The sequence below is a fragment of the Chanodichthys erythropterus genome, chromosome 12 (genome assembly GCF_024489055.1).
Source record: "Chanodichthys erythropterus isolate Z2021 chromosome 12, ASM2448905v1, whole genome shotgun sequence".
Lineage (NCBI taxonomy): Eukaryota > Metazoa > Chordata > Actinopteri > Cypriniformes > Xenocyprididae > Chanodichthys > Chanodichthys erythropterus.
This window is the reverse complement of record NC_090232.1, coordinates 11,511,986-11,538,567: the sequence shown is the minus strand read 5'-3', so window position 1 is coordinate 11,538,567 and position 26,582 is coordinate 11,511,986. Positions and strand designations below refer to the sequence as shown.

The following is a 26,582-nucleotide window of genomic DNA, read 5'->3' as shown; positions in this document are numbered from 1 at the left end:
AACATTTGCATGATGTGACAGGAATGAGTAGTTTGACATTTTAAACTCCCTGTTGTTGTACGACGTGATTTAGCAGGAAATATTCCTGTTGTTTGGGCTTAGGGAACAGAATGATGAAGCATTTCGGTGGGGTAAAACAAGAATTGAGAGAACAGTAGGACAGACCGGGGCTATGTTGCCAGATCCCACAAGAAAAATATGCAACGTGATCTGACCAAAAAAGGGGAAATGAGCAACAATAATGATGACACAATATAAAGTGTGGCTTCAACAGGTGGAGAATTTAGCTGCCAGTTGAGTTTAACTGACTTAAATGCAGATCAGTTCATATATATTCTGGAAATAAATGAAGCTTGGGCTAACTTTATGAACAAACAAGACCAAAGTAGCTTTTAAAAAGTGGACATGGCAACACTGACCAAAGGGTTGAAGGGTATAAAGCTCAGTTGGTTGGTGGCAGCAGTTAACCTCAGGTCCTGACGCTTAGTGTCAGTTTGACATATTAATGCTGGAGCAGCTTAGACTGACTGAAACCAATTATTTAGGAGAAAAAAAGTTACGTATCGTGCACAAAAACGCACACACACACAGAGGAGACTTTTGGTTAAGCACTACTCCAACACACTGCTACCCTTTTTGAAGTCTTTTTCTTTATCAGAATTATTGCTCTTAAGGGAAGCAATGCTCTACTCTCGCTCTCTCTCTCTCTGTCGACACACACCAGCACATTCTTGCCGAATTAACTGTCAGTGATTGAATTTTACACTGGAGGCAATTAGGTATATATAAATTAGTTTCTGAAAAGTGGTTAAATAGGTCGTTTCACAAAGAGGATATGAAGTATATAGAACATTTGTGAAGTATATTGAACATTTCGGTGAAATTTCATTTTGAACTTAAAATCAAAATTGAACCTTTTTTACTTTTTTAATACATGTTTTTGGTCTTATTATGCATGATTCATCTCTGCACAAAATTTAAAGGGGGGGAAAATGCACATCACATAGGCATGGTGGGGAAAAATGCATAGCCAAATAACTATTTGGGCACTGGATGTAACAAAGCCTCATTTACTGAAATCATGTGACTTTGGCGCTCTGAACCACTGATTCGAAACAAAAGATTCGTAAAGCTTCGAAGCTTCATGAAGGCCTCACTGAGCCATTGGATTTTATCAAAAATATCTTAATTTGTGTTCTGAAGATGAACGAAGGTCTTACAGGTGTGGAACGACATGAGGGTGAGTAATTAATGACAGAATTTTCATTTTTGGGTAAACTAACCCTAACCCTGAAAAAGAAGCGAAAATTAGCTATCTTGCCCTGGTCAAAAAAAAAAAAAAATAATAATAATTTTGGAAATATACCACATTATATTGAATGGGTGGTGTATTCTGCTTCACAGACATTACAGTTTACACTGTGAAATGTGATCCTCAATTGACTTAGACTTTGAGATGTTATTGTAATTTTTAACTCTCGTAGAGCAGGGATTCTCAACTCTTGAGGTCCACTTTCCTGCGGAGATTAGCTCCAACCCTAATCAAACGCCTGAACAAGGTAATCAAGGTCTTCTGGATTACAAAATGGTTATAATCAGGTGAGTTTAGTCAAGTTTGGAACTAAATTCTGCAGTAGAGCGAACCTCAAGGGCCGAGAGTTGAGAACCCCTGCCATAGAGAATGGCAGTATAGCAGCGCCAAAGTCATGGGTTCGATTCCCAGTTAACGCATGAATAAAATGTATACCTTCAAAGCAATGTAAGTTGCTTTGGATAAAAGCGTCTGCCGAATGCATAAACGTTACTGTAACTCTGCTAGGAAAGCTGTGTTTTTCTTCGGACATCTTGGATGAGATGCTTAAACATATCTGCAGACTGTTCAATCCTTGTTTGAGCGTTTCAGATGCCCTGCCCCAAGCAAAGAAGTAAATAACATGACAGCCAACCTGTTAAAAATTCTAAATGCATATTTCAGTGAATGACATTCATTTGAGAAAGATAAAAAAGGAGCACAAGACTAATGCCCCAATCTTGCAGTTGCAATGTGTTGTCTGAGGGCGCTTTGCTGTGTCGCATCTACCCAGCGCTGCTCTTTCAGGCTTAGGGCTTTGCCGAATAAATACAGACTAAATCAATTAAACATGAGCTTTTCTCTGTTATGTAAATGTATTATCAACAAAACCTCATTTGAATCTCACCACGCCTGATTCTTACTGCCTTATTCTCATTGCCACTCTCTTGTGCGTTTGGCGAGGGATGGTCTCTTTGATACATCTGTTTGAGACAGCGGGACGTTTCATTATTTATTGCTCAAATTTATTTCCCTCTGAGAGTGTGTGTGTGTTAGGGGGAGAACGTTAGACACCTGTGATGTATTGGTCACACTAGGAGCTGACGTGAACAGAGTTCATCTATTACAGGAGATGGAGTGAGACAGGATTACATTACCTAAGCACCTCCAGTGTGGGGGATGAGAGGGTTTAAACAGGGCAAGTTAAGATACATGAGGCTATTCACCACTCTGAAGTAAATGTGAACTCGTAGGTGTTTGTTAGTGAGGAGAACGAACCTCAGATTTAGTAACCTTGGCAATTTTTCATGCACTTCAGGGGTTCTTTAGGGTCCAGGTGTTAACGCTGTCCAGTCCAACAATGGACACTGAATCACGGTACCACCTGGTGTGGAGCTGCTTCCAGGTGGTGTCAACTAGACATTTTCTCAAGATAATATGAATGCCGCTTGCCCATGAAAAAATTGCCACCATGATGCTATAGGTGTTGTGGGTGCAGCAAATCAGCATATTAGAATGATTTCTGAAGGATCATGTTACACTGAAGACTGGAGTAATGATATGCATGCCTATATATATATATATATATATATATATATATATATATATATATATATATATATATATATATATATATAATGTATGTATATAGTCTTGGGCAAAAGTTTACATACCCTTTGCAGAATCTGCAAAATTTTAATTATTTTAACAAAATAAGAGAGATCATACAAAATGCATGTTATGTTTTATTTAGTACTGTCCTGAATAAGATATTTTTACATAAAAGATGTTTACATATAGTCCACAAGACAAAAAAAAAAATAGCTGAATTTATAAAAATGACAACTCAAAAGTTTACATACCCTTAATTCTTAATACTGTGTTGTTATCTTCATAATTGTTCTTAATTTGTCTTCCGGTAAACATCTTCTGTTGCTTCAGAAGGGCAGTACTAAATGAAAAAATAAAACTTTTAAACAAAATAAGAAAAAAATGTTTTCCTGTTCAAAAGTTTTCACCCCCCCCCCTTAATGCATCGTGTCTGCTTCTGAAGCATCAGTGAATGTTTGAAACTTTTTTAATACTTGCGTATGAGTCTCTCAGTTGTCCTCAGTGTGAAAAGATGGATCTCAAAATCATAAAGTCATTGCTGGAAAGGGTTCAAATATGCAAAAGATGCTGGAAAATCAAAGAATTTGCAGGAACTGAAAGATTTTCCTGAAGGACAGAGCTCAGTTTAACTGCTTAGGACAAAAAAGGGACTCAAGAACAACCATCACAAAACCAAACAAAAAACAGGTGTCATCAAGGTAATGACACACAGTAATAAGAATCAAGGGTATGTAAATTTGGACTATATATATATATATATATATATACAGTAATCTGCTGCCTTATGTTAAACTACTTTAAATTACTTTTTTTTGTGTGTGTGGCAACTTTGCAAATGTATTAAAAGGAAAAACTGAAATAAGTAAATTGCAGAAGTATTCAAACCCATAACTCAGTACTTTGTTAAAGCACCTTTACAGCCTGAAGTATTTTTGGGTATGATGCGACAAGCTTTGCACATCTGCATTTGGGATTTTCTGCCATTCTTCTCCTCAGATCCTCTCAAGCTCTGTCAGGTTGGATGGGGACTGTCTGTAGACAGACATTTTCAGGTTTCTTCAGAGATGTTCAATTGGGTTCAAGCCACTCAAGGACATTCACAGACTTGTCCATAAGCCACTCTTGCATTGTCTTAGCTGTATGCTTATGGTCATTGCCCACAAGGTGAACCTTCTGCCCTGTCTGAAGTTCTGGATGCTCTGGGTCAGGTTTTCATTAAGGCTAATATTTTGCTGCATTGAGCTTTCCTTCTACCCAGATGAATCCCCCAGTCCCTGCCACTAAAAAACAACCCCACAGCATGATCCTGCCGCCACCACACTTTACTGTTGGGATGGTATTGTGCGGGCGATGAGCAGTGCTAGGTTTCCTCCATACATTGGAACTGATGCTTGGAACTTCACAGAGGAGAAGCTTGAGTCTGGCCACTCTGCCATAAAGCCCATAAATTGAATGTTGCATTGATGTTTGTCCATCTGTAATTTCCTCCCATCTCCATATATGATCATGGAGCTCAACCAGAGCGACGATCAGCTTCTTTGTCACCACTCTAATCAAGGCACCTCTCCATCGATTGCCTTGTTTAGCAAGGAGGCCAGCTCTGGAAAGGTCCTGGTTGCTCCATACCTCTTCCATTTAAGGATTATGGAGGCTACATGCTTCTGTGAACCTTTAATGCAGCAGAATTTTCTTACCCATATCTGTGTCTTGATACAATCCTATCTCTATGCTCTACAGGCAATTCCTTTGACCTCATGGCTTGGTTTTTGCTCTGATATGCATTTTCAGCTGTTAGACCTTTTATTGAGAGGTGTGTGCCTTTCCAAATCATACCCATTCAGTTGAATTTGCCACAGGTTAACTCCACAACTCCAAGTGTAGTAAAATCTACAAGCCAAATTGAAATGCAAATCGAAAGTGTCTCAGAAAAGGGTATGAATACTTATGTAGTTATTTGCAAAGTTATTACAAATCTGCTTTGTCATTATGGTGTATGGAGTGTAGATTACTGTGAAAAAAGTAAGTAGTTTAACATAAGGCAGCAACATAACAAAATGTGAAAAAATGAAGGGGTTTGAATACTTGCGCAAGCCACTGTATATATAATACTATTGTTCAAAAGTTTAATAGTACGTATGAGTGATGAATGTATAAATTTATGTTTTCATTTACCTTGAGCAGTTATATATTCACAAATCTTATTCACACACTTTCAGACAATAAGAACCTGTTTTCCAAATCTAATTTACCTGTTTTCTTCTTTTTATTCTGTCCTTTGTGTCATTTCACTCTTTTCACGTCCTCTTTGTGTTCTTTTCAGGGTGTGTCTTCAGTGTTTGGTGATTTATAGCGAGGGAGCATGAGTGCTCCAGATAAGGTTTCAGGAAACAGCATCTCACCTGAGCTTACCCCTGCTTTGAGCCTCTGGGTTTGGGTATAAACACACACTAACCTGTGGCCGTGAGCACTGGAGATTCAAAATCCTGTGATCATAGATATCAACTGCATGGCTTTTCATATTACCCAAGGCTATCATCTACTCATAAACACAAAACATATGCAGGGGTTAGTTAATCACATGAGAACGTACAAACCCATGCGAAACTAGACTTTTACATTGGTTTTCCATGTCATCGCTGAGGTAATCTGAGCTGATTTTAGTATGTTGCTATATCATTTACATTTCTATATTTTAATGACACCTTAATCCAAAATCAAGTCTCTGATATTCAGGCACCGGTTGCACCAGTTGTGTGTAATTTAAAACGTAGCCTTTTTGTAGCATAAATCGGTACTAAGTTACCCACTAACAAATATTTGAGCGTTATACCATTAAACTTGAAATTGAAATGTAACCTCACATGCAGAATAAACAAACATTTTCTGGAACACTCCAACCAAAAGTAGAATAAAATATAATGGTTCGAATAAATTAGCAGATTGATTAAATTTCATCAATGAGCTCTTTTACTTGACATACTACAATAATTAAAACATATATGCTTTCCTGTAGCCCGAACATGGTGCTACCAACATCACAGGTTTGATTTCCCTATGAACTGATTAAAACATATACCTTGAATGTAATATAAGTTGCATTGGAATAAAAGATTCTGCCATAAACATTTATAAATGTCGTTGCCCTTTACTCTTTTCTTACTCTTTTAACATCAGCACTCTCAAACTTTCTCCATCCTTTAGTCACACTATATCTCTGTTATCCTGAGGCTACAGACACCCCACAGAAATAGCTTATGGGTGGTAATGCATGGATATTATATACCTGTACCACCTACAGACCTCTCTTATCTCCCCACCTGTGCCTATCCATCAGGTGCCCTAGGCAAGATCCCTATTGGTGCCCCCCTTCCCCCTTTCCCCCCTTGTAGCTTAAAGTCACCAAGAAATCAAAACTGACAATTCTTTTTTTTAATAGAATATTGCAGTATTTATTATAAATAATTTATCAGTGCACATCATTATTTAGTGTTTGCAGTCAACATGAATTGGAAGTTGCAATAGTCTTTTGTTCCCGACTGTGATCTGAGTGAAACAGCTTTTCAACAAGAAAAAAAAAGTAGGACGGGACTTGATTTCTTTCGTCAGGAAGTGATTGGATTGTTGTTGTTTGCTATTGCTGTGATGTCATGTGAGTGACAGCTCTTCCCGCCCTCACAGCAGTAAACACATCATCAGAGATTTTCAGTTATCAAAAGATTGTATAGAATGTATGGACAGAAGAGATGACATTGATTTTATCTTATCAATTCGAGTAGTTCAACCAGAAACTCAATCCAAGGACGTTTCTCAGTGGTAAGTGTCAACTTAGTTTGTGGTATAAGATGTGATAGCAGCATCAATGTTACAGGTTCTGATTCAGAGAAGCAAGCTGGTCCAAATAAACTGGGTACTGACCAAATGGCAACCTTCAGGTCTCTCTCCTGAATCCAACACAGAAGTGACTTAAACTGCAATTCATCGACTGGTCGCTAGAGACAGGCTCCAAAAGGGAATCAATCCCATAGACCTCCCCATGTTAAAATGCCCAACTTTACAGTTTACATCCTGGTACAAAAAGTGGTTTTGGTCTATATAGCTAATTTTGTCCTTCATGACAACTTTGAGAGGGGTGAATTTTTTTTATAACTCATCCATTTAAATTATATTAAGCCTTAAAAGTTTTGCATAATTAAGGGCGTGGCCACTTGAGTGACAGGTGGATTGCCACTGCTGTCACTACTAGCCATTTGTCTACTGTCTGTTAGCCGTCACGTCACCTCAGCTAATTCCACCCACTGAACTTGGCATCTCTGCCGTGTTTGTACTTTTTTTTTAGGATTATTTATCAAATAATATGGCTTGTTGTGCGGTTAATTGTACTAACAGACCATCCAAGAAGTCTGGGCTCCATTTTTTTCTGGTGAGTGAAATTCTAATATAATTTTATTTATTAATTAAAATAATTTATTTACTATTTATAATTGTATTTAAAACTTTACTACACTCCAGAATCCAACAGACTGTGATTAGCTGTAGGGTGAAACCATAGACTGTATAAAATAGTCTGAAAAACTGTCATATAATGTTACGCCTGCATTTTATAAATAGCATAACATTTACTAACACTGACTATATTGGAAGTATTTGTTTTAATTGTTGATGTCCTCAAAAATATGTGTAGGAAATAGGCCTGTAATTACTCAAGAATAGACAGTGCAACGGAACAGAATGAGCCAGAGCTTACTTGATCATGTCGAGCTAGGTGGGTGTGGTTTCGGCAACCAGGCACCTCAGCTCCACTCACATCCTGCCTATTTGTCCATTTTCGGTTATCCGGGAGTGATGCACGGTGATGCGCTGCCAAGATGGCGGCGGCTGGCTCCGCCAACTTTGGGCTTCAAAAATGCTGTTCAGATAACTTAGGGTGACATCTACATCCATTGTTCAGAAACGTTTGGGAAACTACATCCATTGTTTTATACAGTCTATGCTGACTCATCTTTCAAGAGCAAGTGTTTTGCGAATCCCGCGTTGAGAAGCAGTCGTCAGTAAAATGACAGGAACTCAACAAAAGATTGTGATTGTTCTGCTGTGGTATTGTTGAAAAAAAAAAGAATTTGAACCACTGATTCTAAGCAGCCCCTCATTTGGAAGTGAAAATAAAACAAATTTACTCTCACAGTGTAGGACACAGTGTCTTCTCAACATGATGTTAACCAGACGAAAAAGCTACAGCTACAGTTTTTCGCTGGCGGACAAGGTAGAACATAGGCAGGCATTAGGCAAATGTGTTACCCAGTGATGTGTAGCCATCACGGAAGTTGTATTCGAGTTCCTGACGACTCGTTTAGGTGGTTCAGAGTCTATTCCTTAATTTGAGAGACAATAACTTTATTTATTTTGCACTTCGGCTTCACAACTTTGGCGATCTTTTACATTTACAGACAGCTACATTACACAAAAAAATAATAATGTGCACAGACAAATCATTTATAATACAATATTCCATAAAAACAAGATTTTGTGACTTTAACATTTTAACGGGGTCATTGAGGTGCTCATTGGCGCCCCCTCCAGCTAGTGCACCATAGGTAATCGCCTAGTTCACCTATGCCTAGAAACGGCCATGTACTCTCTTTTCTACTTTCAGTGTCTCCTCTCATTGCAAGTGTCTTTTCTCTCACCCACCTACTTTCTCTCTCCTCTGTTTTGTCATTGACAGTCCATCTGTGGCCTATATCTCTACGGTCATCTCTCATTCTCCCGTTCTCTTTCAAGATTTGCCCACTGTATTGGTTTGCAACACACATACACTTTCAGCCCTTTCGTTTTCCTTTACTCCAGTGATAGTAACTGAAGAGTAAGAACATCTTTCTTTTGCTAATGGGTGGCGGTAAAGGATCAGATTTCTCTTTTGTAATGCAATAGAGACTTCGCCTCAAGGCATGAGAAACACAGGCTCCCTCAAAGCCCAGGAATCAAACTTCCTGAACGTTTTTGCCCTCCTCTGAACTATTATTCACAGACATTAGTTGCTAATGGAACAACTGTGGACAAATAGGTATACTAATACCATTATGGCTTTTAAATTCACTATTTAATTTGTATGCTTCATACATATCATGTTTCCTTTGGGAAAACATGTCTTGTAGGGGAACATTTATGCATTTCAGGTTGTAAAAATTGCCCCAATTTATCCGGCCGGTAGGCTTTTACTTAAATCAGAGCTTATCAGAAGAGTGTTTGACCTTAGCTATTGATTTAGCCTGTTTGGTAAAGCATTTCCCATGAGTACTTTGGTTTGATTGACAATCCTTCAGTGGGATCATGGAATTGCTTAAAGATATGCAGGCACACCTTACATACACAAACATGCATGCCTACTCCATCTGGTAAACTCTTACTCTCCACAAAGTGATCTGATCCCTTGAAACGCAAAACTGACCGACGTTTCAAAGAGCATGTCGACTTAAGAATGTCTTGAATAGGGCATCTTCATGCATGCTCGTAAATATGATTGACAGAAGCATAGGAGTTCAAAGACTAGCAACTGAATACATTCCAGGTTGAGTTTCATTAGATGTTATATTAGGTGGTGCTATTTGTAGACTAAGTATTTGTTTGCCAGTGGCCATGATTTTTTCCAGTAGTATTTGTTCCTGGAACAACATTCATATCAAATTTAATAATCTATACTGTAAACTTTTATCAGATGAGCTAAAATAAGCAATATTGTCTTACAAAAGCCTAAAACAGAAACTCTGCCAACAACTAAAACTGGGAAAAGTTTTTTGATTGAATTTTGATTGCTTTGATATCAGTTTTCACACTCAACTTTCTCTGAATCTGAGCATAGCTGACACAAAAGAGGACAAAATTTGAACACAAAGCTCATAAAAGTATCATAAAAATTGTATATATGACTTGTGCATTATATTCCAAGTCTTCTGAAGCCATAAGGTAACTCAAACTAAATTAAAGTTTTCAGTTTTTATTAATTATTTATTATTAGTTATATTTTAAAATAATTATTAATGAAATTTTAAGAATAGCTAATTACACTTTTTTATTTGTTATTTGTATTTCTTTTTTCTCCCTAGCTCTCTTTGGCAATGAGAGAAGTAATAAATGAGTCTTGATTAACTGTTCTTTTCAATTAATCAGTTGATCTGGTTCAAAACAAGTCTAAATAATTATTTAAATTCACTGTATGTCACTTGTAGTCGGTTTTGGTTTCATTTTTTTGTTGTGTTCTCTTTTTTACGTAGCCCCGCAAAAAAAAATTAAATCATGCACACGATTAACACCTGTGTTGCCTACCTTTTTTTTCTAGTTGTTAATTAGTTCCCACACCTGTTCTGTTTTACCTTGATTACTCTCTCCATGTATTTAAGCCCTGAGTTTCAGTTCATTTGTTCGTTCGTTTGTCTGGTATCATCTTAGTTCTACATGGTTGTGTTTGTTTTTCTCCTACGATCTGTTCCATGTGGATAATAATAAAGACTATATTTGTTACTTATCTTCCTTATCGTGCACACTACTGCAACCACACCTGACAGAATACAGGACATTACAAATATGGATTTATTTGCTGTTCAGCTGCTTTGCCTAGAGCAGAAGCAGCAATCTCGTGGACCACACCTGTGGATTTTTACAACTGGCATGCTTAACCAACTTCCTGGATCGCTCATTGTGCGCATTCTCGCAAGCCTTAACGAGCATCCAACAGCATGCCTGCCCGGTGTTGGTCTTCGGGGGATATTCACCACTTTTCTGGACATCGCCAGCACCACTTCATACCCAGAGCCCAGCCAGCCATCACCCTGCTGCACGGACAAGATGCCAGAGCCCTCCGCAGACGGAGATCCAGAGCCTGCCTCAATGAAAGTGCCAGAGTACAGTCTGTTCATCTTAAAGCCTGGGACACACCAAGCCGACGTCAAAGAACTAGCGGCAACAAAAGCAGACTGTGTTGTCGCCTCTCATCAGCTGCGTCTCAGCCAAAAGGCTGCGCTTGAACACACCAAAAGGACTAAAGGTGAATGTCAATTAGCCCGTAAGTAAAATCTGTCTGTTTTCGTCATTCAAAAAGGGAAACCGAAACTGGGACTGCAGATATACAAACCATAAACAAAGCAGAGCTTGCTTATCATTTTTAAATATAAATTACAGAGATGAAAACACATCAGGGGTGAAAAAGGTGAGAAAGATGCGAGATATCCCATACCAACCCCCCCCCCCCCCCAAAAAAAAATATTATAGCTATATTTAATATTCATATTGATTTATGAGTTGAGTATATGCGCTAAAGCTGCGCAGATTACATAAACTTCTCCAGCATTTTGAGTGAACATAATTTGTGAAACGCAACCTGCCAAATTGCCTAGCGTATTGATTTGACATTGTTGCCCTCCACAGTTGGCTTTTACCTGCATTTTACAGGCCTTAATTTCAAACCCTGTCATTATGAAATTGCACAGAACATCTTGTGTATGTAAAAGCAAACTGTTTCATTACGTTTTGACAATATAGTATAGTAGAGTTCAACTAAAGTTGTATTCATTGGCAAAATGGCAATGTTATTAGCGTTATACAAATTGTATTTGGAATAATAAAAAGTATGTTCGATTAAGTGGAAATAACGAAAAAGTGAAAATCACAACAAGTCAGCCATGTCAGACTTAATAACAGTCCCAAGCTTTACATATCGATACTTACTCGATACTTTTTATTCTCGTGCACTGCCTCGTTTACTAAAGGCAGGAACACGCCAAGCCGACGGTCGGCCGTTGGGTAGTTTTTGTTCAGAAAAAAGTTCTCAATGTTTTCCGCACCGTCGGCTGAAGTTGGTCCTTGTTGGCTTTTCTTCAGTCGTTTCGACATGTTGAATCGCCGTCTGAGCTCATTGGTCTGTCGGGCCATCTGATCATTCTCATTGGCTGTTTAGCTACTGCCAACTGCTGGTATGGCAAGGCAATTTATCTTACACAGGCGCAGAACTGTCTGTCGAGCGTCGGTTTGGTGTGTCAGGCCAACTTTGGATCCAGACGCTGCCGACGCCAACCCTGCAGTCTGCTTTCGTCGCCACTAGTTCGTTGGTGTCGGCTTGGTGTGTTCCTGCCTTAAGCTGAAAAGCCAATCAGAGTTCTCTCTCTCACAGCCCGACGCTGATTCAACATGCTGAATCAGGGCAAAAAACCCAGACAGCATCCGACTAGAGCCAACGGTTCAGAACACACCATAAAAACTATGCTGACCAGTACTCAAAAATGGCCTGGCATGCCCAACAGCTGACTATTGGCTTGGTGTGTCCCGGACTTAAGACTTGGAAATGAAAGCTCTAGCGTAAGTTCTGCTGGGAAGACTCAAATGTTACATCACTTATTAATTTCAATCTAACCAAAGATTATCTAACACTTGGAGTATAAAAGATCGGTACTTACACATGTCTGAGTTTGCAGATGCTGACGCCAACCTTCACCTCCATCCTCCCCACCACCACCAGGATGGTCCCTGTCCATACCTCCCAGGGGGTCGGCTACGCCCCTGCCTTCATCTTCAGGCAGGAAATGCAGAGTCCGTAACCCTCAGGAAGTCAGCTACGGACGGGGCCTATACGTCAAAGAACTTTATTTTACAATATTATGCATGCTTATTGTTAATATCATTGTTACGTTATCTTGCCTCCCGAGTCTTTCTGGTAGAATATAGCATACAATTGCATCCATTTTGAATTTTGAAGTCATACACATTTGGACTAACATGAGAGTGACTAAATAATGGCAGTATTTTCACTTTTGAGTGAACTGTTCCTTTAACAGGTTGTGGTTGGTTAAACTCATTTTTTTATTTTTTTCTGGATGTAACAAGTACCTCTGACATGAAGTGAGTGGAAACCATTTACACATTGAAAAAAAAAAAAAAACACATTAAGAGATGTGGCTTGAGGAACATTTAATTCAAGGCAGAGCAGAAGATTGGAATCTGTGTGTGTGCGTGCACCTGTGTCCTCATGTCAGTCCACTATCGCTGTCTGAGACAGGCTTTAAATGAATAGTGCCCTGGAATGGGGATGGACGTAATTGCAAATCAAATTGGTTTTGGAATTAGTTGTTCCAATTACATACTTAATAGAAACCAAGGAATGACCAGCACAGGCAGAGGCCAGAGTATTAACACATTTTGCCACTGAGAAATGAAGGAACTGCTTTCAGTGACGGGAGCAACCACAACCCACCACCACTGGTCAATTGCCATGGCCACCATCTGACTTTCATTAGCTTTTCAACAAAAGCAACTTCTGTAGAGTTTAAGGCCTAATGTTCAGAAGAGAATGATTTTGGAGAGTTACTGTAACATTGTGGGCAGAAATGGCACTGTTTTTAGAAACTAATAAACGTGGGCTGCATCTGAAATCGCATACTTCCCCACTGTATAGTAGGCGAAAAACAGTATGTGATTAAATAAGTATGTCCGAATTCACAGAACTCATAAAAGAGTATAGGCAAGAAGTACCCGAATGACCTACTACTTCCAGCAAGATTCTGAAGTGTGCATATGATGGACACTTTACTATATCACCAGGCCACGGAAGAGGATTTATGAATGGCAGTGAAGTGACGTGGCTGATGTAGTATGTCTGAGTTACATTCATACTACACACATTCATACTATATAGAACATACTTTTTAGCAGTCGTGAAGTAATTACTTATTCAATATAAGTACCTACTCGAGAGTATGTGATTTCGGACGCGGCCCTTGATGTCTTTTTTTAAGTGCTTAATGGTGTTGAGTTGTCTAAAATTATAGCATTATTGATTAAAAATGTCTCAGACATCTTATAAGCTCTCTGTTTCCTCCCGTGTCTTTCGAGGGAAAATAAATTGTATATAAAAAACACATCAAATGCCATTAAACAACTCTGAATATTATTGTCAAACCGTCTTAAAGTACATTTATTTAAAAAAAAAGATCAATGTCACAATTCCAATATTCATTTTAACTGGTGTCAGAGCTATGTCCAGATGATTTATAGTCCCAGTAAAATCTAAGATCATTTTAGATAGTTTTAAGGATCAATGTGTCATTTAATGAAAACACAGTATTCTTAATAAAAAAATATATGCTGGCTCAATATTAGCACGTTGACCTTGACACTCTAACTGCTCTGAATTTTCATATGGATATTCATTCATTCATTCATTCACTTCTTCATTTACTGGTTACCAAGCATTTTATCTACAGAAATTAGAGGAATAGTTCACATATTATTCTGTCCTCTTTTACTCTTAATGTTACTAATGTTGCTAACTTAAGAAAGAGAAGAAAAGGAGTAGGAAAGGCACAAAACTGGCCCATGCAAGGTTTGTTATACCAAGTCTTCTAAATTGAATTACCCTGCATGAGGAACAGGCCTAAATTTAAATCATAGCTCTCAAATCAGCACAAGTATTCGCTTTCAAGACAGATATAACATTCATATGTCGAACCTGGCTTGATGTGTCTTTCATATTTGTATATAGGCAATACTATTTCAGCAAATAACCACATTTCATTCTGTTCTTCAGGCGTATTAAGTCTTGGAATATAGTTTAAGTTGTGTAGACTTTTTTATGAGCTGTCAGGACATTGTGCAAAAAAAAATCGATAGCATATAAGAAAGAAAGTCATTCAAGTTTGGATTTTTCTTGTGTGTTAAGAAAGACTTTAAGACTGTCCTCAACAATGTAAAACTCCGTAATGACAAAAACACTTTCTGAAAATTGAACTCTTTTTTTTGAAAGAGATCTGTAAACTACATTTTCTTTCGAGCATAAATGTTTCTGTCTGATTGGGGGCGCATGGCACCATGTTTCAGAAGCTTTCCCTTTTCCACGTGCTCTCCATGAAAAATAATATAGGCTGTAGTGTGCTGAGGGCGGACCAATCAGCGCTGAGCAGGGCGGAGCGGCTGGGATGCCGAATTCAACTTCAAATTCAGCCCTGTGCAAATTACTATTCCTGAGGAGAGAAACTTGAACGGCTCTTACAGATCCTTTTAAAGAAGTGTTGATTTTACTATCATCCGACTAAACTTTCAATTTCCTGACAGGAGCTTTATTGCAAGTTTTTATCTTCGGTCCAGGCAGCAGGTGTTCAGTGACCGCCTCAGAGCTCAGTTATCTTCGCTTGACGCATTCATTCACCCAAACCAGACCGCAAGAGCGTTAGATGAGGAGTTTCAACTTCCAAAGTTAAGTTTCAGTGTGTACCCAAACTTTAAGCAGTAACTGCTGGGAAAGATGATGAAGGTGAGTGTATCTGTTGTCTAATATTTTTTTTTTTTTTTTTTTTTTTTTTACAAATGCCCGGGTTTGGAGTGGACCTCCAACGAATGACTCTTATGAGTCGGTTCTTTTTAGTGAATCAAAAACACAGAGCGCGACCAGTGTAATCCGACTCCCAAAGGACTGACTCTTAAGTGTCGGTTCTTTTTAGTGAATCAAATTGTGCAGCGCGACTATTTGTGATCAAATGATTTTTTGCTGGTTCTTTTTAGTGAATCAAACAATCAATCGGTTACTGAATTAATTCGTCTAATTTACTGAACCGCAAGTTATTATTTTCGACTTAATCTAGCTTGTTGTGAACAAACTATTATAGGCTACAACACTTTAATTGTTGTTTTCTTTGTATCTGTTTGTGAAAAGTAAATAAAGCATCTCAGTAAACACATTTTCCAAGAAATCTAATGTGTTAGCTACTCAGAAGGTTTATAATTTAAGCCATAACACCGTCTGTAATTTGCATACTCATGACGTCTGCTTTTTCTCTTCACAGGTGTTTATTCGTTTACGAGGAATTTGTACTGGACTTCTGTGATTCTTTGTGCGTCCTGCATGGTTAACCTGTTGGATACATAAAGTATTGTGGGTAACATTACACTTAACCCGTTTAAACAGGCAATATTTGCAGCGGTCTGTTCCCAATGGATAAAGGCACATCTAATGAGCACCGATATGGATTGTAAGGGATTCTTCAAGAGTCGCTGAATGCCGTGAAAATGCTCGAAATGATCGGGTAGATAATCCGAACTGCGAATACGTCAAAACAACGTGGGTTTACAGGAGATATTGGCGCTTTAAGCGGATAAATTAAATCCGGTACACTCAAACGTATTAATACTTAACTGGAATCAATACTGAAACATCATGAGCCGTCTCGGGACACAGGAGAGCGGCTCGCGCTTAGCGAAGGGTTCGTTCATTTTGGAGCAGTGTACGGAGACTTGGTCTTTTTGGTTTGAAGGTGTCGTTTCATTCAGTGCTGAATACGCGGATGAGGGCTTTCAGAAAGCCATGATACATGAAAGTAAAGCGACCGGGAAAGTCGCGGACTCGGAGCTCAACTCTCCGGCGTGTGGGATGAATGAGAATCGCCTCGTAAATGCGGTGAAGCGAAGCGCGCACTTTCCTCTTTTCTCACAAACCTCCACATCTGCCGAGGTTACAGATTACAGCTTCTCCGGGGGTCAGAGCCCTCTTACCAAGGGCAAAGTTAAAGGGATTATTCACCGCCAAGGAAATACAAGGAAGGTGATGACGGGGAAAGCGAGGTGCGGGATGTGGGGTTGGATTTTTGCCCTTGTGTTCCTCTGGAATACCCACATGTTGCGCGCACAAGGTAAGTTTAGGAGTTGTATATCTTAAGTTCACCTTTTTTTTTTTTCTTTTTTTTTTTTTTTTTTGCACAGGGTTTGAAATGTTATTTTGACAAGTAAAAGATTTTACCAAGACCTTTTAAATTCCATGTTTTTTTTAAAAAAAAGTTGATTGTAATGATGTCATTGAATGTATAAAATGCATGTATAAAAATCTAAAAATGTGCTGATTGTTATGGATGGGGTAAGTACATTTAAACATTAAGGGCATTGTAGGGTATCCGGGAACTGGAAAGAGTGAGAATGAGGGGCAGAGAGAAAAAGGGGGGCATAGGCTAGACAGAAGGAGATGGGGGAGATGGATAGAAAGGAAAAGAGGGACATATAACGAGAGAAAGAAAAAGGGGGACACAGAAAGAGATGAACAGAATGAGGGACACGGAGAGAGAGGGGTGGGTGACGTGCCTGTATGTGTCTCAACAAAAGCGGTAAAGGTCATATGCTGTCAACAAGCACATTTTCTCAGGTCACACACACGTCGTATTGACTGAACGTCAAACTGACAAGTAGAGGGAGCAGGATGCATGAATTTACGAAGTGCAGTGTGAAAAAGAAAAGGGTGTGAAGGAAAGGACACTGACCCACTGAGATTCAGAATTATGATTCAGAGCAGAATTCAGTTAAGCCTTGACTGGAATCGGCTTCATCAGGCTGTAGACTGCATACGGTGCCAGCTGGGTCGCTCTGGTACCCGGCAGGCTGTTTTTCAAAGGGGGGCGGTGTGTTACTGATTGAATTAGGATGTTTTAAAGCAGAGCACAGATTTTGCGTGCCACGCGTGGGAGCATCTCAGTCTTTAAAATGGCAGCAAGATTAAAAGATTCAAAAGTATGATTGTATTGCAAGCAACGCCTCACCATATTAAACGCATTTGGCATGGAGATGCCGTCGGCTTTTCGGTGTTGGGGCTGTGAAATTCATCCGTCTTCCTTTTGAAGGTTGCATTAATGCAAACGCATGAATGCATTCGACTCAAAACATTTACAAGAACACCCACTTCTGTGACTTCAGCATTGGTGGCTGGCACTTTTTCCTCTCTCACTTTCTCTGCGTGCTTGCAGACTCAGCTTTCTCCCCGTGTTAATGTCAAGGTCTCGCTATGGCTTTGGATGTGGCCCAAACCCCAACCTTAAGGAGGTCAGAAGGTTATTGATCACATCCCATCAGAGAATGGCAGAAACAGAGTCATCCTGCTTTAAGCATCATATTAGTTTTATTCCAGCGCAACCATCAGTTTCTCTAATCAGGTTTATGCTTTTTAAACCTGAAATCCCTCAAGAATTTGTGTCTCTCATCATTCAAAGCTTCAGTTTGGAAGAAATTGAACATTTGTTATTCAGAAGTTATATTTAGAAGCAGGCCACTTGCAAGAAAAAGTCCAATGCATGCTCAACTTCTAAATCACTGTCAAGGTCTGCTCATGGAAAGAATTTAGAGCCTATTATAGACTAAATTGGAAACCGTTAATATGATATTCACAGTAAGTGTGAAGCATTTCAGCATGTAATAACACTAGTTTGAAGGTTAATGTTTATTTTGGTCACACTTTAGGTTAATTCCATTTCTCACTATTAACTAAGTGTTAACTATGACTTTTGCCTCAATAAACTCCTAATTACGGCTTAATAATACTGCTTAAACAGCCAAAAGCCTAGTAATATGCATGCTAATAAGCAACTAGTTAATAGTGAGAATTGAACTGTAAAAGACTTTGCACACCGAGTCTGAAATTTTCATACACCTTTTTTTTGTATTCGTCATCCTAAAAATTAGTCATGTACAGAAGCCTTGCACACTGAGTCTGATGCATATTAATTAAAAAGAAATTCGCAAAACAATACAAAATGGAGTCTTCAAGCAGTGAGGATGATTTTGTTGTCCTCTCTCTTCTTAAAAAGAGAAAAAGAAAGAGGAAATTTTGGGTCCATCCAATCCTGAGGTTGCATCGAGAGGAAGGAGAGTTCCACCTCCTTATCAAGGAGCTGCAGGATTGTCCGGAGCGATTGAAAGTTTACTTCAGGATGTCAGTGGCTCAGTTTGATGCTTTGCTAGTGATACTGGAGCAACATATTAAAAAGAAGACTACCAATATATATGTATTCCGCACTTTGTTTGTCATACAGTGCTTTGTCCTGCGAGACAAAGTGGATCAACTTGTAAGATGCCATTCTGGATTTTGCCGTTCGCTTGAATGGTGGCTCTGAATGGTCCAAACACCTCTCAAAATGTTTGCTACGGATGCAAAAAATGCATTGAAAAAACTTGAACCCGACCCTTTTTTTGGTGATGGATGAAAGTTTCTGAGGCAGTGTGTAAATGTGATTGACACAACATCAGGTCGTATTTATTGTTTAACATGCAAAAATTTTGGACGCAAATTTTGTGCAAGGACCTTAAGTGTTACCTTTATTTTTTCCAAATAAACATTAATTTAAGTTAAGATCTTTTGATCTGAGATCAGAATTCTGACAGTAATTGAAAATAAAGTGGATTATAAATTTCATATTATTACAGGCTATAAGTGTCATGAAAAGATTTGACCCATTTAATCTGTAATAAATTGCCCTATTATCAGTAAAGGATGCCATAATCCCAAGTATTAACTAATGAGACACAAAATCTTGAAAATTCATTGATCAAAAGTTGTGGAAATCATGTGGGACACTTGCTGTTCAGTTCAAGCCTAATCATATTTCTTCCAGTTGCCCTGTCTTGAAGCTGTTAATAATATGAGGTAGGCCATGTTACTTTCTTCCATCTTCCTTTTACAAAAGACTAATATTAAATTCATAGTGAATGAAGAGAGCTGCTGAACATACAACATGCATCAAAAAGTGTCTTTGTGGGTTTTCCTTTAATCCTAAACAGATTTTTAAAATGCTTCAGTCCCAAAAGCTGAAACTTTTGAGAACTGTCACACACCGTCCCAAGTTGTTTTGCTGCGCTCTCTGTATTTATGACTCTTGCCAGGCATGTCAGTCGCTGAGTGGCTTTCTGTGTGTATGCTCTCAATGCTCTCAGTGATGAATGTTTGCATTCGAACGCTCTGACATCTTGATGCGCCACTGAGGTCCCTCAGAGAATCAAATGAAGAAGAGAGGTGCAAGAGAGATGGGATGAGAGAAGGGATGTGGGCTGAAACAAGCAGAAAGAGTGCAGATGTTAAAGAGGAGTGGAGCGTGAAAAGGAGGAAGCAGTGCAGAAAGAAGAAAGGGGAAGGATGGATGGGATGGTAGTTTTGGATGGGTAGATCTCTACGGAGGAGAGCACTGGCATCTCTTTACCATGTTCTTCCTTTACATCCATCACAAGAGACAGTTTTAGGGTCACTGGGATGTCTATCAAATCATAAAGCAAAGAAAAGCCTGTGCGTTAGCTAAAGCAGAGGAAGAGAGGGGGGAAAATGTGGAGTGGAGGAGAACATAATGATGGAGGTAGGCAAAATGCAGAGAAACCGAGAGAGAGAGAGTGAGAGTGTAGGCATGATGGAAGAAATCGAGATTGATGTGATTGCTTGTCTGTGTGTGCGCGCGTCCGTGTGCGCGGGCCCTGGCAGGGACGGCACGGCATGAAAACTGCTCCTTGTGTCTGAAGCCTCTCTCTGTGCCGCTCTGGTCAGATGGGCTTTTGATCCCGGATGACAAACTCCTGCAGGGGCTGAATAAGAACTGCTCAGAATTACACCCAGTGCCACACTCCAGTACGTATTGCGCTTTTCCCACAATCCCCTGCCATGCTTCCACTGGCACACTAAAACCCCATACTGCCTTCCAACTCTCCAGTTGCCATAAATATTCAAACAAATCCTCACCTTAACTCTACGGTCAGGCAGTTGGTTTATCAAGTCAATGTAAATCAAGACTCATTATGCTCATTATTGTTGTTACTCAAACAAAAATTTTGAATTTTGACATGTAGCTCATTCTGCTCGGTTCATGCTTTGGATATGAGTGATACTTCAAGTCATGTGACTTGTTTAGGAGATTGTGTTTAGCATTAGACATTGTGGGTGTAAATTTCCCATAAACTTTCTTTTTAAACGATTAGTTCACTTCAGAATGAAAATTTCCTGATGATTTACTCACCCCTATGTCATCCAAGATGCTTATGTCTTTCTTTATGTCTGTCTTTTGAAAATTAAGGTTTTTGAGGAACACATTCCAGGATTTTTCTCCATATAGTGGACTTCCAAAGGGGGTTAAACAAGTTGAAAGTCCAAATTGCAGTTTCAGTGCAGCTTCAAAGGGCTCTACACGATCCCAGCCGGGGATTAAGGGTCTTATCTAGCGAAACAATCGGTCATATATATATATATATAATATTGTAAACATTTGCTAGGTACTTCCGCCTATGTCACGCATGACCTTTCCAATGTGATTACGTAATGCACGGTACATTGCATAGCAGTGCAAGATGAGTATTTGTGGTTAAAAAGTATATAATTTTTTATTTCTTTTAGAAAATGACAGTTCATTTTGCTAGATAAGACCATTATTTCTTGGCTGGGATTGTTTAGAGCCCTTTGAAGCTGCACTGAAACTGCAGTTTGGACGTTCAACCTTTTGAACCCTGTTGAAGGCCACTATATGGAGAAAAATCCTGGAATGTTTTCCTCAAAAACCTTAATTTCTTTTTGACTGAAGAAAGAAAGACATAAACATCTTGGATGACATGGGGGTGAGTAAATTATCAGGAAATTTTAATTCTGAAGTGAACTAATCCTTTAAGGAAGGGCATTTTCTTCAGAAAATGTAAAAATCTTCAGTAGCTAGGATGACTCTGAAGCGGTGTCCTTAACAGACCAGATGGGATGTGATGCCATGACACGATAGGTTGCTTTTCCATTTTAATCAGAGTTTGTCCTTACCAGCCGTGACAATGATATGCATCGAGCAACAGGAGATTATGTTTTTTTAGAATGGTTTCTATTTTTGCAATGTTGTAGCTGACAGCTCAATGATTATCTCAGGTATTTATGTTTTAAGTACAATATTAAAATTGTTTTATCTGAGTTTAAATATCACTTTTACGTGACACTATAGCCATAATGAAATTGACGATGGTAATTTACCTCAGATATTAAAAATAAAGAAAACAAGAACATTCAAAACATGTGACCTTAAAATGGAGTCCACCATGATTCGCATGGAGTCATTATCTCATAAAAGGCTACTCTTAAACTCTCAAAAATCCTGTTCATTTCTTTAGGTTAGTGATGCGAAATTTCGGCAACTAGAAATATTTGGCTGAAACAGGAAAAAAACAGAATGGTTTTGGCTCAAAATAGATTCGGAGGATCGAAAATCATTATCCAAAACACTGACATTTAATTGCCGGTGTTTTGTCGATTTGTCCTGCCTTGTCAGATTTTGCTGCCTCCCATTAAAACAGTAGGTAGCACATTCGACAGCAAAAAATGCTACCTATCAGATTGTGCTACCAGCACATGGTAGCATGTGGTTTGAGGCTTTATTAATATCAATACTTACTCCTACCCTAAACCTACACTTAAAACAATGCAAATATTTTTAAAATAATAACAAAAAAGATGCGCGTATGCACAGTAAGCCCTGGTACGACAGACTGATGGGTAGGATGCAATGTCAGGACACCTGTTTTCCAATAACTTGTTTTTACTGTCCATTTCCTGCGCATAATGTGGATAGAGCAAAATAGATATACATGTCCGCAGTATAATGGATGCACTTCACCGTGACCAAAAATTATGCTTGAGTGGCAATATGTAAAATTTGTTCAGCTGAAATATGAAGAGGTGGCTTGTTGCCAAAGAACTTAACTGTGACTGGTTTAATTTATCACCTGTGAACATGGCACACTGAAACTCATAAAGATTTTAATTAACCAATTTTTTTATATACTTTATTATGTCTTTCAATTCAAACACATTTAATACAATTATGCAAATAAAATTTTCTTTTAAAGACATATTCCTTACTTTCTCTTCCTTTCACTTTTTTCCTTTTTTTCTTTTTTGGTAATACCCACCCATATAGTAAAAAAAAAAAAGAAAAAAAAAAGAAAAAAGAAAATTAGAACAATAACCAATAAATACATAATTAAACACTTACATATGAAAAGAAAAAAAGAGGAACTAAATACAAAAAATATACAAATTAAAATAATAATAATAATAATAATAATGTTTATTTTTTATAGCGCCTTTCAAGAACCAAAGGTCACTTCACAAATTAATACAATCAACTGGCAAAGTATGTAAAATATTTATTTAAATATCACATATTTATATCAAAGCTATAATGACACCTAATTCATAATAATTAGTTCAAATAATATTATTTAAACATCAATTACTAATAATATTAAATAAGTAAATAAAATAATAAATGAATAAATTAAAAGGGAGGCAGGATTATATAAAAAAGGTAATTAATATGATATGTATTCATTTAATTTAGTATCGTTTTATTTGACTTTGCTTTTCGGCTAAATGAAAACTTTAATTAGAGCTTCAGTAAAAAAATTATTTGCGGCGCATCACTACTTTTTGTGACAAACCACTAGTGAAAAAATGAACTTTGTCCACCTTTAAATGGCCATCAATGTATATGAGCTATACTATACAAACAAATGTGTTCCTACAATGGAAATTATGTGGAATTTTCTGTATTGGAAGGATATATTATAAGTGCATATGCTTGTATCCTAATTTCCATCTAGTCTGTCTTGGTCCTCTTCCCTGCATTGTTCCTCTGCTCATTTACCTTCTTTTACCATGTTTCTCACGTTGACACCCTTTAAGTATTTCGAGGTGCCTTGTTGTGCCACTGTGTGTGTGTTTATGCATGAGTGCAACGTTAGTATCGGGCCCCAAAAGCCGTTGTGCCTTCATTGTTCGCTTGTATTGTCCGATTGCAGACCCGACCCTCCCCCAGTCGTGACCCAGACTGTGTCATTAACCAAAGCCTTTGTGACTCTTTTATTTTAAAGTGGCCAAATGAGAATAAACCTCTTAATTTCAGTGGTAAACGACTGACTTAATTCGTTTATTGCTAACAATGTTTTATTATAGTAATTATCTTGAATGATTAGAAAAAAATAACTTTGATAGTTTGCCGACAGGTGGTCTATTACGAACAACAATATAACCGCTCACATTCGCTGCAATGAATTAAAGAGCTTTGAGGAAATGCTTGGCAATAAACACTTAGATTTAATTTGCTCTGCCTGTCTGAACACATCTGCCTTCCGCACTTAAGTATTATCAGGCGATCATTACATGTACAAGACATGCTCGACATCCTGTCTTTCCACCTCCTCTCTCTCTCTTCAAATGAAAGTTAGCACATTTGTCGGCATGACAATAATGAATCTTATTTGGGATAAGATCAAAGCCAGAACGACATAAGAACATTTTCACACGGAGCAATTTTGATTTGAATTTACATGTGAAACCCTTTCTTTAATTCCATCATTGTTCTATTCCTCCACTCTGAAATTGGTTTCAGCTGTTTATTCTTTCTGCTTCTTTCTTTCGTTTTCTCTGCTTTTTTACTTGTTTATGCCTGTAGCATTGACTTGAGTAAAAAAATGGGCATTTTGACAGAGGCCTTTCCTTCGTTACTAATCAGCTTTCACACCAAAAGATTTTTTCTTCAGCGTTTAGAAATGATGAGATTAGCACATCTTTGTTATCAAATATTACATGTACAAGTGCCTACTTTGCCTTTGAATAGAAGCGGCACCTCGGCAATGTGCATGTACGCACCATTCATTGGTTTCTGGAAGCCCAGAAGGCCGTGTTTCATATTATGCGGGATTGTACAAGTGCCACATTAACATCTTTTCAATTTCTGCTTGTCATTGAGTGCGTTTATCAGTTATGCAGGATTAGTCCGTGAGATCTACTGTAGTTTATTATCTGAATGGGAATTATTTCACTGCCATGCACTACTTGAACTGGAAGCTCATTAATTAAAAATTAATTAAAAAGAAATTTAGGGCAAACTGACATGTCGATTTACACAGTCAGCTAAAAGCTGATGAGCAAATGAAGTGTTTTTATTGTCTCTTTTCTCAGAGTCAAGGCCTCTGATGATTGGGATAGGAGAGGCCTGTAAATATTTGCTCCAAATATGAAGAAATGAAACTGTTGCTTTATTTGACTATGATGAAATGTGACCTGTGCTCGTTTCTAAAAGATGAGTTTGGCTCTGGCTTTTTAAAGCCGTGGACGTACGATGCCATAACCAGCATCAAAGTTTCCTCGCTTAATTGAAAGAGATTCATGATTTCACAGTTGCTCACAGATGAAAGTGTTTACAGTGCCACCACATGACACGACCGACACAGCCAATAACAAAGTACCCAAAGATAAATGCATCCTTTTATGATTAAAAAGAAGTCAGTGCAATTCTGATCAATATTTCTGTGGTTACAATTCTTATTACAGGCGTCAGCTGCTTTAGTCGCAGTGTAAGTCAGTTGTTTTCTTAGTAATTGGGCACGTGGAAGCCAAAGCTCTGACCCATAACTTACTGTTTACGGCCTACAGTACAGTTCTAAGTCAGCATCATAAAGTAACTGTCATGAAACCCTTAAAAGTGAACGATTTAAAAAACTAATCACACAAATTGACTCGACTTGATTGATTTAACTGATTTAAATAGTTTGACATTAACAAGATGTTAAGTTAACAGCGTGATACTTAAATATGCCTTAAATACCTATAATAATGGGTAAAATAATGCATAAGGTATGGTTCACCCAAAAATGAAAATTCTGTCATCATTTACTCTCTCTCAAGGTGTTTCAAACCTGTATAAATTTCTTTGTTCTGTTGTACACAAAGGAAGATATTTGGAAGAATGTTTGTAACCAAGCAGATCCTCACCTTCCATTTTCTACCATAGAATTTTTTTCCTACTACGGTAGTCAATGGGGGTGGGGGGCTTTAAATCCTTTTCATCTAAAATGTTCTGCAAAATGCATGCAGTTTTGTTTAAAGCGGCAGTGTGTAAATTTTAGCGCCATCTAGCGGTGAAGTTGCGACTGCAACTAACGGCGCACACCCCTCGAACCCCTCCCATTCGGAGAAGCTACGGTGGTCGTGTGGCCAACACGTCGTCTGAGACAGCAGAGAGTCTGTGTGAAGCAATGAGATTTCTTACTTCTAACAAAGAACAGTCTCTGCTTCTAATAAACCAGACGACTACTACTACTATTAATACTACTACTACTTTGTGCATATTCAACATAGTGTTGATGCAAGCTGCCTCTAAAAATATGAATGATTTAGAAGAAGAACAACATAGTAACTAAACACGCTCTGTAGTGTTTGTCCATTCAGGGCTGCTGTAGAAACATGCTGGCGCATCATGGATGGGGGACCCGTGGTGTAGGAGATAGAAATTGCTCATTCTTAGGTAATAAAAACATAACGGTTCATTATGTAAGGTCTTTAGGCACCACTGAAAACATAATTTCTCACTTTATACACTTTTTTTTTTTTCAATTTCTCATAATAACTTCTGGTAAAAATGTTCAATTTAGTAATGGTTGTATGTATGTAGCTTAACACTTTCCCCGCCAAACATGGAATCTTCTGTTATTTTTGAGAAAATGCTTCCCCACCAAACATTGAAATTGTTATACGCTATGACACATCTGAAAGCGTACTGAATCTCCTTATCAAAGCAAATGCGAAAAAGTAGCGGAAACAAGCAATATCATATGTAATCATATGCGTATGTAAAATTACGCGATCACCAACATTAAACAGCATATAAATCAAAACTTACCCATATTCAAGTGTTTATTAAAAAAAAGAATGCATGAAGCTAAAATAAAATTATTATTATTATTTTTTTAAAGCATAAGGTCTTTTCTTTCTGTTGATATATTGCATGTTCAGATATTCATGCAACAAAATATTCTAGGGGCCATGACATTTTTGTGAAAATGATAAAACAACGCTGGCGGTGACTGCCAACATTTTTAA

General features: G+C 38.2%; 1 protein-coding gene across 1 annotated transcript in view; it reads left to right on the top strand.

The window, feature by feature from the left end:
- Positions 1–16,094: 16,094 nt before the first annotated feature.
- Positions 16,095–26,582, top strand: part of sdk1b (sidekick cell adhesion molecule 1b) — a 296,151-nt gene continuing 285,663 nt past the window's right edge. The window contains exon 1 of the mRNA XM_067403334.1: positions 16,095–16,566. Within this exon, the coding sequence (XP_067259435.1) occupies positions 16,095–16,566 (472 nt within the window). The remainder of the gene's footprint in view (positions 16,567–26,582) is intronic.